Raw genomic sequence first — 13,421 nt, 5'->3', positions numbered from 1 at the left:
AGTATTAAGATTACTTTAAGGCGGCCGGCGCCGCGGCTCACTAGGCTAATCCTCCGCCTAGCGGCGCCAGCACACCGGCTTCTAGTCCCGGTTGGGGCGCCGGATTCTGTCCCAGTTGTCCCTCTTCCAGGCCAGCTCTCTGCTGTGGCCAGGGAGTGCAGTGGAGGATGGCCCAGGTGCTTGGGCCCTGCACCCCATGGGAGACCAGGAAAAGCACCTGGCTCCTGGCTCCTGCCATCAGATCAGTGTGATGCGCCGGCCGCGGCGGCCATTGGAGGGTGAACCAACGGCAAAGGAAGACCTTTCTCTCTGTCTCTCTCTCTCACTCTGCCTGTCAAAAAAAAAAAAGATTACTTTAAGGCACACTTACAAAAGTATTTTTACTGTGTTTCCAGACCAACTCCAACACTAGATACCTTAGTTTGTATAAAAGTATATATCATTTGAATCAGGGACAGAAGACCAAAAACTTAGATTCCAGAGTTAAGAATTTAACTTTTTTAAAAAGCAAATTATTTAAAGCACAAGTCTTAATCTCTACATCTGTTACATAGAATGGCTCTGTTACACAGAAGATTCTATGCAGATCGCTAACATTATATCTAAGCCTTGCAACAGGCAAATAATAAGCCCTCCATAAGTGATAAGTATCAGCACTGTTACTCATAAAACTATTAAATCCAGATATCCTTCACCCGGGATCTACAGAGCCTGGGTTCATGAACAAAACTGCAAAGATAGGGCTTCCTAAACTTGATGGGGAAAAATATTACCCCTGCACTTTTGCTAACCTAGAGCAAAATGTAGCATTTCCTTCCATGACGAACACAGGCAACACCACAGTAGTATTGGAAGGACCTGTTACTTTGAAGCAACAGAAGGAAGATATTTGCATACTATTTTCTGATGTTACAGACATCTCAAAACACCAGTTATGTGTATCACCTTTTCAAACTATTGTAGCTATTAGACTTGCAGCTAAGCTTGTGAATGTATTAACAAGGTAGATACCATGTTGCAATGTATTGTTTACAATTTCAACATAACTGGTTTCTTTTGTAATCCTATACACTGGTATTTTGCTTTAAGTAAAGTATTATCCTGAGAAGGATCTACAGTCTTCACAAAACCTCGGCGGCAAACCAAGTTTAAGAATTCTGAATTTTAATCTCTCTGCTTCTAGAAAGCCAACCGGGTTTGACCATTGACACCTGCCTGGGTGAGCTAATTCTCAAAGTCTTGGGTTTGTTTTCGTGCTTGTGACTTTATAGGAAGACATTACTACAGTTTTGGTATCTGTTAGTTGAACTCACCTTCAACTTACAGGAGAGTGCTTCGAAAAGTTTGTAGAAAAAGGGGATTCAAACATAGGCTTATTGTGAAATAAACTAAAACACAAGTGAAAACCACGCGTGCAAGGGGTCTTAAAAGAATTCATGGAAATCGCTTGTTACGAAAAAATATGCACAGACTTCGAGTTTTTCTGCACCGAAACAAACATACCTTTTCATTCCATGAACTTTTGGAAGAATCCTCCTACCGGGCACCTTTCCCGCTCAGATTCTGAGCTGCACCCTGCGAGCAACACAAGTCAGCCCAGTTTCTTGGCTCGGTCGACTCACTTCCCTTCCCGGAGTCCCACTAGAAGCCAGGCCCGTGAGGAGGCTGGGCCCACACCTGTCCATCAGCAGCACCTAGAAGCCAGTTAGGGCTGCAGGTCCTCAGGTCACAGCCAGAGCCTGGCGTCTAGCAGTCGACGTTCGACTAAGCAGAGACACCCGGTGGCATTCGGACTCCACCGAGCCAGGGAACCCCATGGCGCCCCAACCCTGGAAGGCGGGCTCCCACTTCCAATCTGAGCGAGGACCAACAGGGACCCAGCCACTAGGAGCTGAAAGTTCGATGCTAGGGGGACGCTCGTTTGGCTCCTGCACCTCCATCCTGCCTACAGGGCCCCGGGCCTCGCAAAGGACTGACAGGGCTGACTCCCCAGCGCCGCTGCGCCGTGCACGAGGAAGCAAAGGAAGTCGAGGGAGCCCAGCGAGCACAAGAGCAGAGCAGCCCAGGTCGCACGCCGCCAAGACCCTCTCTGGCCCGGGCGGCCCTGCGCCGCAGGGCGCACACCCTGCCGGGAATTGCGGCCTCCAGAGCCCGAGGGCCTGGGCTAACCTGGGCTCCGATGCCGCCCGGAAAACTACAAGTCCCAGAATGCCTGGCGCGGGGAGCGTCACGTGGGAGAGGCGGCGGGCGCGGCTAAATAGTCTCCGTCGGCCATTTTGTGGGAGAAGCCGCAGCGCCGCCTCTTCTCTCGCGTCCTCGCCTCCGTCGCCGCCGCCTCTTCCTCCGCCTCCTCCTTGGCCTCTTCCTGCCTCCTCCCGGCTTCCGCCGCCGCCGCCGCCGCCGCTGCTGCTGCTGCTCTAGCCGCACATCGCAACCCCGGGGCGAAGCGTTTGCGTGCTGATTTCCGTTTTCTCGCCACTGCAGCCTCCTGACACGGTGATCCGGGCGGGCCCCGCAGGAATTTTATCCCCTCACCGGCCTCACACTAGTGTCGCATGTCCACTATCCAGAACCTCCAATCCTTCGGTAAGATCGGCGTGCGCCCGAGGTGCGGGGAAGTGGGGCTTTGTCTCGGCGCCCGGAAGATGGCGACTGGGCCCCCTGCGACCCCCTCCCCGAGAACGGCGCCTCCCGGGGCCGGCCTGGGCCCGCTGCCGCCGCCCGGGGAACGCCCGGGCGACCCTGGCCCGAGGAGCCGCCGTGGAGCCGGGCGCGGGGCGCGGGGCGCGGTGGAGGCCCGGGGTGGGTTGCAGGCTGACGCCCGCCCGAGGTGGGCGCTGGAGGCGGGTTTTGCCTTTTTTTTTTTTTTTTTTTTTTTTTTGCCAGGTGGCGTTACGGGGAGTGATTGGGGTGGGCATAGTCGGATGCTCGCGTTGTCATCAGAAATTTGGAATTGAGATGACGCACATTGATTTTTTTTTTTAAACTGGCTGCAAAATTAAGGTTTTGTGCAGCTCTGCTGTCTCGTAAGAGGACCATGTTCCGTGATCACATTGTTTTCGGTGCAGACATCAGCGGACAGCCCTTTTTGGGTTTTTTGCTCATTTTGTGAGGACCTCGGATATCCTATTAAGGTAGCACCGCCATCTCCATCCTCGCCCGCAAGAGCAGAGCCAAGGCGCTGGGACTTTCGTAGCCAGATTGTCTAGATCGCTGCTGCATTTCTAGAAGGTACCTTCTTAAAAAAAAAAAAGTGTTTTTCTCCTTTGGATTTTTTTGTCTCCCTCTGCAGACCCCTTTGCTGATGCAACTAAGGGTGACGACTTACTCCCGGCAGGGACAGAGGATTACATTCATATAAGGATCCAGCAACGGAACGGCAGGAAGACGCTCACTACTGTCCAGGGCATTGCGGATGATTATGACAAAAAGAAGCTGGTGAAAGCTTTCAAAAAGGTGATGCTGTCAGGAGGAAAGGGTGCAAGGGGGTTGGATCGGTCAGCGTGTCCCCGTGTGTGCTGGGACCCGCGGAAGCTCCTAGCCTGTATGGAATTAACGGGCCTCTTAGAACATGATGCACATGGCTGCCAGGCCGAACGGGAGACACCGAGCTGTTGATGCTCCATCTGAGGTCCTTCCTTGGCTGCAATCTGATTGGTTTCCAGATTAACTTGGGAGGGTTTCTCAAATAGAGTATCAATAGATTGTCACGCCTGCTGACACAGTGTATTTGACTGACATGTTGTCCGCTTATGTGTCTCTCCAGAAATTTGCTTGTAATGGTACTGTGATTGAACATCCTGAATACGGGGAGGTTATTCAGCTTCAAGGTGACCAAAGGAAAAACATTTGCCAGTTTCTCTTGGAGGTGAGTGGGTGGGTGCTTCCTGTGTAACCTTGAGACTGCTTTGAGAATTGACTATAAAGGCAATGCTGTAAACCCAGTCCCGTGAATGAAGTAAAATAGGTGATTAAATTACAGAGTTGGCATTCATTTTGAAGGCAGTAAGGCCTTTAAGCATCTGATTCTGTCGTTAGAATGAGCTGCCCATTCCTGGGTCTAAAGGGTGTTTGTTGGCATGCGGCAGATACCTCAACATCTCTATGGTGAGTTGTTAACTGTTTCCAGTGCACACCACGGACAATACTGTTGCTGTAGGCTGATACTCTTTAAAGTGGTGGCTGTAGTTTCTTAGGGATTAAGTTATATATTCCTTAGAGTGATTCCACTAAATTGAACTTTATTTTTACAGGTTGGCATAGTCAAGGAGGAGCAGCTTAAGGTTCATGGATTCTAAAATGAACCTAAATACGTGGAGAATTTCGTGAATAATTTCGTTCTCTAAACCCAGTTTGGCTGCCTTGTGAAATGATTCCCTGCAGTAAACGGACTTTTCATTTATTGAATCATTCAAAGTCCCATTCACATCTGCATGATTACAGAAAACATGGCGTATGTAGGCTAGTAACACATAAGAAAATTGCAGTGAGATGGTGACGAAGCCCCGTACTCATCTTAACATGTTTCCAATGGAAAATATTTTGTTCTGGGTTTTATTTGTTTATTGTTCAGTTTATTACTTTTCACTTGATTAAATGTTTTTCTGTTGTATTAAACCATGTATGTTGCAGCCTAACAATAAAAAGAAAGAAAGAAAACGATGCATCCTTTTGTGAGCAGTGATGCTCCCAGATCTAAGCCATGATACGCGCTGGTCTTTCGTAGTCGGAGCTCTCGTTCTACACCTATTTGATGATCAGCTGCTGTTAGAGCCAGAGAGAGAAGAGAGCTGTTGTATGTAGCTTTGTTTCTTACTGATGTACAGTAACAGGCGTGAGCTCAGCCAGGGCCACTGCTCCCTTGCAAACCATCTAAAAGTTGTGAGCAGTTTATCAGAATCTAGGGATCAGGGTTTTTTGTTGTTGTTGTTTTTTTTCCCTCTCCATTTTTCCTCGGTTTTTAGCTATCATTCCAGGCTTAGCCTATCCCTAAGTACAGGTACTGTAATCTCATAGGCTATATTTAGTCTCAGGCCCTGGCCTGCAAGTGTAGGTGGTATTATCAGTGTCTTGCAGGTGGAAAACATGGCCTTCAGGTTAAGTGGCCCAGGGTGTTAGAAGGTGACATTTGGGGTGCCAACCCAGAAAAACCATGTCCTTTGGCCAGAAGAAGCAGGAGCTGTGGGTGACCATAGAAGTTCTAGTTCTTAAATCTGAGATTCCTGCATCTCTCCTTGTTCGACTTCTGCCTTCTATTGAACAGTAGTTACCTGGCCTGGTTGTACAACACATGCCATTAAAACTATTTGCCCATGGCACAGAAATCCGGTCACAAGTGTGAGCCTTTTAATGCCATGGGTTGATGACGGAGCGCGAAACAACTCCGTACCCAACAAGCCCTTGGCCCTGTCTGGTGATTCTGCTGTCTGGGATCACAGCTCCCACAGAGTTTGCCTCTTACAGACACTAAGTACCAGGTTTTGTTAACTCTCACCACCCTATCGAGTCAGGCATCTGGTAGTTAAGAGGAGTGGACTGGAGAGCCAAGTTTGAGAAGCCATTTCTGGAAAACAATTTGACCAAGATGAAGAGGTTGGGGAGAGTATACCAACACTGATTGTACCTTTCTACTAGAGGTTGTTACGGAAATAAAGTAGAAAGACTGACGTCCGTATTCTAGTGTTGCATACAGCAGAGGCTGGAGCTGAGCCATTGCCTGAGAAGGGATGTGTTGCCATCAGGGAGGCCTCCCCCAGATCCTGTTGGTGTCGGTTCAGCTCCTGTGTGTCCGGCCACTCCCGAGAGGATGTAAAAAAGCCCTTAAGCAGAAGCCTGTGATGAGGGGTTCCCCAGGTCCTTAAGCCTGAGTGCAGGACCTCCGATGTGCCTCGTCACCGTAGGGCAGCCTCAGTCCTTGAACAGGCTGTACTCCGCTCCCCTTCTTGGAGCAAGCGTCGGAACTAAGAGTACGAAGTATCTGCAGATTTCTGAAAATGTCTTCAAAGTTTATGGAAAGCGTGACGAGACTCCTGCAGTTGCACTCTGACTAGTCAAAGGACTGACTTATCTAGAATTGTCAGCTGGGAAGCAGCTTCCGAGGCGGGGGTACCCGAGCACCAGGCCGCAGAGCTAACTTGGACTGGCCTCAGGCAGAAGGGACGTTTTGTAACAGGAGGGAAGACAGCTTGTGTCTCAGAGATGCAGCAGAAGTAGCAGCAGCCTGAGTACTTCTTGTGCCTGCCGTGTGGAGAGATGCCAATTTGCAGTTTGTTCCGAGGTTTATGCTTTAAAAATAGCGAGGAGAGGACAAGGAGAGCTATCCTTGGAGGTCCAGACTTGGCGAGGCCACTGGGAGATGCCCCTGGGTTGAGGAGCAGCCCGAAGTGCCAGTCGCAGCAAGGTCCTCTGCTTTTCGGTCTTGGCCCTCGTGGGAGCAGCCTGCTCACCTGCCGCAGGCCCCTGGCAATAGGCGTGCCCAACCATCCTAGACAGGGCGGCTCTGATGGTACAGAAGGAACAGTTCCTGTCTGCTCAGATGGTGGCGGTCGGCAGAGTAGCTTGAGAACTACCAAGTGCTAACGCAGACCTCTGCCTCCTGTGGGCCACCAGCTGGGCTCCAGCGAAAGGAAGGGGTGCTTACAGCTCAGCTGAAGTCGGCCTCAGAAGGCCGCCCCCACACACCTGTCCCACTGGGCCTCTGAGGAGGTTCCTCACCAAGCCAGAGGGAACCCAGGGAGGCCTGATTCTGCTGTAACCAAAACTGAGGGAGTCCTTATCTGCAGTGGGCTTCAGTCACCTGACAGGCAGGAGCCAGGGAGAGGCTGCCTGAGTCAGCGAGAATTAAGCAGCAGCAAAGCTACTTCACGTAGGTACGTAGGCCTTCGTGTGGTTATAGACACAGCTCCCCTGCACCTGCATACGGTGCGCATGAGAGTAGAAGTCACAGACAGGGATGGCAGTAGTTCCTGCAGGCTGGCACGTCAAGGCAGAGTTGGTGGCAGTGAGCGTTGCCACTGTGGGTGGAGGGGCTCACAGCTTAGCCCATAGGATTGTGACCCTACCAGGAAGGGCGGGAGCTCTGCCACCACAGCTCTGCTCCCTGTGAGCCCGTGGCAAGGCACCGACTCCCAGTGCCTTTGTCTCAGGCCAGTGACCAGGTTTCACACTGTTCCTGCAAACACAAACTGTATGGAGCCGGGCAGCATTCATTCAAGGTATGGAAGAAGTTCAAAACTTGATGCCAGAGACCCCTACTGGGCTTCAGGTGCTGCTCTCTGTTCTAACCCAGAGGGTTTTCAGTGGCCTCCAGGCCTACAGAATAGACCAGAAAGAGGCTAGCTTTAGCCCCTGTGGTGGTCCTTTACTCGTTCTTATCAGGACCCCAGACCCACCTCCTGACTCCACTGGGCAAAGACAAAGAAAGGCTTTGGGGCCGGCACTGTGGCACAGTAGGTTAATCCTCCACCTGCAGCGCCCGCATCCTATGTGGGTGTGGGTTCATGTCCCGGCTGCTCCTTTTGTGACCCAGCTCTCTGCTGTGGCCTGGGAAAGCAGTGGAAGGTGGGCAAGTCCTTGGGCCCCTGCACCCTTGTGGGAGACCCGGAAGAACCTCCTGGCTCCTGGCTTCGGATGAGCTCACCTCTGGCCATTGCTACCATTTGGGGAGTGAACCAGCAGATGCAAAACCTTTCTCTCTGTCTCTTCCTCTCACTGAATATAACTCTGCCTCTCAAATAAATAATTTTTTTAAAAAAAAGGCTTTAATCATGTAACCATATCAGCACCAGGAAAGGACTTGGAGGAAGACATAATCCCCTGAAATAAATAACCCATCCACTCTCTGATCAAAAATGCCCTCGCTGAGAGTTTTTGTGCCACTGACTTATTAAAAAGTCACTACTCCAAGTTCATGTTAAACTACTAGCATCAGGAAGAGTAGTGACACATGACTGGTGGAACGCATGGAAGGGGAACCCCCCAGTAACCCACCTGGCAGACCCAGCTTGCTAAAACGAAATAATGCCAGGAGAATGAAACTGTTAAAGGAATTGAAGGAGGGGCTGATTAGGGCAAGGATGTAGTCTTTTATCACCCCCTTGTGGCCATTTTAAAAACTCTCTGGCTCGTAGCTGTTCACATAAATTCTGAAGGTTGAAGTTATTGCAGCCATCATTAAAAGCACCAGCTGACAGATTTGATTTTGTCATCCCTCGATGTTATCCAGAAACTGATGTTGGCAGTCATTTATTACAGCAATCCATTTGCTTTTCCTTTGGAGAATGTTTTCATGGCCTTGCCCTGGGGTATATAAAGTCATCTCACCTGTCTACCACAGTGCTCTTAGAAGGAATTTAAATGTAAACAGAGACTTCTGTTTCTGGCCTCCAGGGAATGGGTGACTGAGCTAGGAAATAATTGAGCCTCCTAAATTGTCACTTGCTGAGACCACATCTGGAGTGATGACATACACACAACCCAATTAAGGAGTACTCCCGGTGTAAACCCTGCCGTGGACAGAGACACAGGCGATGTGCCTTGTCTGGAAGTACATCCTCTTGGAGAGTCCCCTGAGAAAGCAGCGCCTGGCTTCCCTAACCCCGCCTAAGGTCACAAGACGAGATGTGATTCCATTACAGAACTCAGTGCAGGGCACACTTGAAAAACAATCACTAGCACATTCACTTGGAGACCCTCGGGCACAGCCCACCTGCACACAGGGGAGAGGTTACTGGGCACGCACAAAGAACTTGCAAATGGCACCTGAGTCAATGGCAACACCGGTGGTGTCATCCCCAGGAGGGGCTCTGGTTAGAGAATCGCCCTAAGTGGTGTTGAGAGTAGTTAGAAAATTTACTCTCTCGCTCTCATTTTAATGGTTTAATTATTTGAAAGGTAGAGTGAAAGCGTGAGAGCGAGATCTTCCATCTGCAGTTCCATTCCCCAAATTCAGCCTGGCTCAGGCTGAAGCCAGGAGCCAGGAACTCCATCTGGGTCTCCCATATGGGTAGTAGAGGTGTGAGTATTTGCTTCGTTTGCTGCCTTCCCAGGCTCATTAGCAGCGAACTGGGTTGAAAGTGGAGCAGCCAGGACTTGAACTGGCACCCAGTACAGGAAGTGTACATTCCGACCAGAGACTGACCTTGCTGAACTACAATGGCCACCCCCTTTTAAATCTGCAATTTTTGGCCGGTGTCGTGGCTCAATAGGCTAATCCTCCACCTGTGGCACTGGCACCCTGGGTTCTAGTCCCAGTCAGGGCGCCAGATTCTGTTGCCCCTCTTCCAGTCCAGCTCTCTGCTGTGGCCCAGGAGTGCAGGGGAGGATGGCCCAGGTCCTTGGTCCCAGCACCCTCATGGGAGACCAGAAGAAGCACCTGGCTCCTGGCTTCAGATCAGTGCGGTGCGCCGGCCGCAGCGGCCATTGGAGGGTGAACCAATGGTAAAGGAAGACCTTTGTCTCTCTCACTGTCCACTCTGCCTGTCCAAAAAAAAAAAAAAAACCTGCAATTTTTAAACAGCTCCTTTGGATGTCTCCACTTTACCAAGCATCACACCTCATCTTTTCACTTCTCTTGCATGAACAACACAAGTAGCGACTTTCTTTTCAGCATGTGTATTCCAGGTCTGGCTCTGAGTTCTGATTGTGTCAGCTCAGAGAATTCTCTTTACAGATTTCCTGATGCAGCACAGACCCCTTGTCTTTCCATGATACTCACACTCTTGCAGCTACCCTCATCTCCCTGGGTCCTCTCTCCTTCCTTTGAGTTCCTCTGTCAAAGCCTCCATCCTTTTTCAACGCAGCCACCAGTTCCTCCAAGCCTGCACAGAACAGCCAGAGGCAGCTGGAGAACAGTGGGTTTTCTTTCATTGCCTTCACCCTCATCCTCCCTCATCTTTCTCCTCCAAATCTACACAACAAAGACAGCCATGCACACTTTGTCTTCTTTCCAGCTGTCAATGGAGAAAGATCCCTAGCTCCCATCAAACCAGCCCTGCCCCCTTTGTGTCTTGGGTACTCTCTGCTTTCCTCCGTGTATTATCACTGTCTCCTTTCTTCTGGGTCATCCATTTCTTCCTCTCCAGTGGATCACTTTCACCAGCAACACTCTCTTTTACCCCCCAACTGTCAAAGAGAAGAGGAGGAAGCCTCCTGATCTCATTCCTGTAGCCTGGCAGCCTGCCTGACACCAATTTGCACAGGAAATGGGTCTCTCAAACTTAGCCTGGCAGATTTAGAAATATCGACTCCCTCTTCTACCGCAAATTCTTTCCCCATTCTGCCTCATAAGCAGAGGGCACCTCCATCCACATAATTACTAAAGTCTAAAATGTAATCACCTTGAAAACTCTAAGCAAACTGGATATAGAAGGACCAGTTCTCAAAATAATCAAAGCAATTTATGACAAACCTACGGCCAGTGTCCTATTGAATGGGGAAAGGTTGGAAGCATTCCCACTGAGATCCCAAACCAGACAAGGATGTCCACTCTCACCACTGCTGTTCAGTATAGTCCTGGAAGTTTTAGCCAGAGCCATTAGGCAAATAAATAAATAAATCAATAAATCAAAGGGATACAAATTGGGAAGGAGGAAGTCAAACTATCCTTATTTGCAAATGACACAATTCAATATATAGAGGATCCAAAAGACTCTACTAAGAGACTATTGGAACTCATAGAAGAGTTTGGTAAAGTAACAGAATATAACATCAGTATGCAAAAATCAACAACCTTTGTATACACAGACAATGCCATGGCTGAGAAAGAATTTCTAAGAACAATCTCATTCACAATAGTTACAAAAAATATCAAATACCTTGGAATAAATTTAATTGAGGATGTCAAAGATCTCTACAATGAGAATTACAAAACATTAAAGAAAGAAATAGAAGATACAAAAAAATTGAAAAATCTTCCATGCTCATGGTTTGGAAGAATTAATATCATCAAAATGTACATACTTTGGAAAGCAATTTACAGATTCAATGTGATACCAATCAAAATACCAAGGATATTCTTCTCAGATATAGAAAATATGATGCTGAAATTCATATGGAAACACAGGAGACCCCAAGTAGCTAAAGCAATCTTATACAAAAGGGACCAGTGCTGTGGCGCAGCAGGTAAAGCCGCCACCTGCATTGCCAGCATCCAACATGGGCACCAGTGAGTTCTGTCTGCTCCACTTCCGATCCAGCTCTCTGCTGTGGCCTGGGAAAGCAGTAGAAGATGGCCCAAGTCCTAGGGCCACTGCACCCACATGGGAGACCTGGAGGAAGCTCCTGGCTCCTGGCTTCAGATCGGCACAGATCTGGCCATTGTGGCCAATTGGGGAGTAAGCCAGAGGATGGAAGACCTCTCTCTCTGTCTCTCCCTCTCTGCTTCTCTGTGCAGCTCTGATTTTCAGGTAAATAAATAAATAAATCTTTAAAAAAAAATCTTATACAACAACAACAACAACAAAAAAGCCAGAGGCATCACAATTCCATATTTAAAGACGTACTACAGGGCAGTTATAATGAAAACACCCTGGTACTTGTACAAAAACAGATGGATAGACCAGTGGAGCAGAATATAAATGCCAGAAATCAATCCAAGCATCTACATCCAACTTATATTCAACCAAGGAGCTAAAACCAATTCCTGGAGCAAAGACAGTCTCATCAACAAATGGTACTGGGAAAACTGGATGGATCTCCACACGCAGAAGTATGAAGCAAACCCCTACCTTACATCTTACACAAAAACCCACTCAAAATGGATTAAAGAGCTAAATCTACAACCTGATACCATCGAATTATTAGAGAACATTGGGAAAACTCTGTAAGACATTGGCATAGGCAAAGACTTCTTGGAAAAGACCCCAGAGGCACAGGCAGTCAAAGCCAAAATTAACAAATGGGATTACATCAAATTGAGAAGTTTCTATACTGAAAAAAAAAAAAAAAAAACACCCAGAAAAGTGAAGAGGCAACCAACAGAATGGGAAAAATTATTTGCAAACTATACAACTGATTAATAACTAGAATATATAAAGAGATCAAGAAACTCAACAACAAAACAATCCAGTTACAAAATGGGCAAAGGACTTAAAAAGACATTTTTCAAAAGAGGAAATCCAAATGGTCAAAAGACACATAAAAAATGCTCAGGATGGCTAGCAGTCAGGGAAATGCAAATCAAAATCACAATGAGATATCACCTCACCTCAGTTAGAATGGCTTTCATACAGAAATCAACAAACAACAAATGCTGGCAAGTATGTGGGGAAAAAGGTTCCCTAATCCACTGTTGGTGGGAATGTAAACTGGAAAAGACACTATGGAAGACAGTATGGAGATATCTCAGAAATCCGAATAAAGACCTACCATATGACCCAGCCATACCACTCCTAAGAATTTACCCAAGGGAAACAAAATCAGCATATGAAAGAGTTATCTGCACCCCCCATGTTTATTGCAGCTCAATTCATAATAGTTAAGACATGGAATCAACCCAAATGCCTGTCAACTGAAGACTGGATAAAGAAATTATGGGATATGTACACCATGGAATACTACACAGATGTATAAAAAAATGAAATTTGTCCATTTTCAACAAAATGGGTAAATTTGGAAAACATCATACTTAGTGAAATAAGCCAGTTCCAAAGGGACAAACACCATGTGTTCTTTCTGACCTGTGATAACTAATAGAGCACCTAAAAGGCAATCTGTAGGAGTGATACTGACTTTGAGAAGCAATGACTTGAACAGCCCTTGTCTTGACTGTTAAGAAACAGTTGCTTTTGTTTGTTTGTTTTTACTCTTTGTTGAACTCTTTACTTAACAGAGTTAATTATATGTATATAAAGTCAATTGAAAATAGATATTAGTAAAACATAAGAGTGGGAATAAGAGAGGAAGTAGAAAGAGGAGTGTGAGTGTGGGTGGGAGGGCGGTCACAGTGGGAACAATCACCATGTTCCTAAAGTTGTAATTATTAAGTATATGAAGTTTGTAACTGTAAAGCTGTATAGTTCTGCATACATTCTTGTGGACTTACTTCTAAGGATACTTGCCAGGGGACCCCAAATCCCATTAAGCTGGGTGGTAAAAATACCATCTTAAGTGTTAAATTGAACATATTAAGTGTTAAAGTAAACATATAGATAGGATTAAGTGTTTCAGTGATCATATAAATAGGATCAAGTGCTTGGCAATAATAATAGAATTAAAAAGGAGAGAATGTCCAACATTGGAATTAGTCCACACAGCAGACTCATAGAATGACAATTGCTCTAAACAGCACTCCAACCTCAGAATCAGCCCTTAAGGCATTCTGGTCTGGCTAAAAAGTTCACAAGATCATTTCAGGCAGGGAAAGCCACGACACTGTGGCAAAAAATGTCCTACATGAAGAACCTAGGTGAGTGAGACCCTAG

At 47.4% G+C, this 13,421-nt stretch overlaps 1 protein-coding gene and 1 long non-coding RNA gene across 4 annotated transcripts in view; one reads left to right on the top strand and one right to left on the bottom strand.

Annotated features, from left to right (window-relative positions):
* Nucleotides 1–2,188, bottom strand: part of LOC138844123 (uncharacterized) — a 92,240-nt gene extending 90,052 nt beyond the window's left edge. For 2 of the 3 annotated variants that reach the window (XR_011379590.1, XR_011379589.1), the window contains exon 1: nt 1,504–2,174. This is a non-coding gene — a long non-coding RNA (uncharacterized lncRNA). Of the gene's footprint in view, nt 1–1,503 lie in introns of all 3 variants that reach the window. The other variant, XR_011379591.1, reaches the window with a different exon arrangement.
* Nucleotides 2,189–2,229: 41 nt separating this feature from the next.
* On the top strand, nt 2,230–4,659 carry EIF1B (eukaryotic translation initiation factor 1B). The gene is made up of 4 exons (XM_002713091.5): nt 2,230–2,586; nt 3,293–3,456; nt 3,767–3,868; nt 4,254–4,659. The coding sequence occupies exons 1-4, from the start codon at nt 2,556–2,558 to the stop codon at nt 4,296–4,298; spliced, it is 342 nt and encodes a 113-aa protein (XP_002713137.1). The 5' UTR covers nt 2,230–2,555; the 3' UTR covers nt 4,299–4,659.
* The last annotated feature ends 8,762 nt before the right edge of the window (nt 4,660–13,421 follow it).

The sequence above is a fragment of the Oryctolagus cuniculus genome, chromosome 10 (assembly GCF_964237555.1).
Source record: "Oryctolagus cuniculus chromosome 10, mOryCun1.1, whole genome shotgun sequence".
In the NCBI taxonomy this organism is placed as follows: domain Eukaryota; kingdom Metazoa; phylum Chordata; class Mammalia; order Lagomorpha; family Leporidae; genus Oryctolagus; species Oryctolagus cuniculus.
The sequence above is the reverse complement of the archived record's forward strand: the minus strand, read 5'-3'. Positions and strand labels throughout refer to the sequence as shown.

Coding starts and splice junctions, on each gene's coding strand:
- EIF1B (XM_002713091.5), top strand. CDS start 2,556: ATGTCCACTATCCAGAACCTCCAATCCTTCG. Junction 2,587..3,292: donor CCAGAACCTCCAATCCTTCG/GTAAGATCGGCG, acceptor CTCCCTCTGCAG/ACCCCTTTGCTGATGCAACT. Junction 3,457..3,766: donor TGGTGAAAGCTTTCAAAAAG/GTGATGCTGTCA, acceptor GTGTCTCTCCAG/AAATTTGCTTGTAATGGTAC.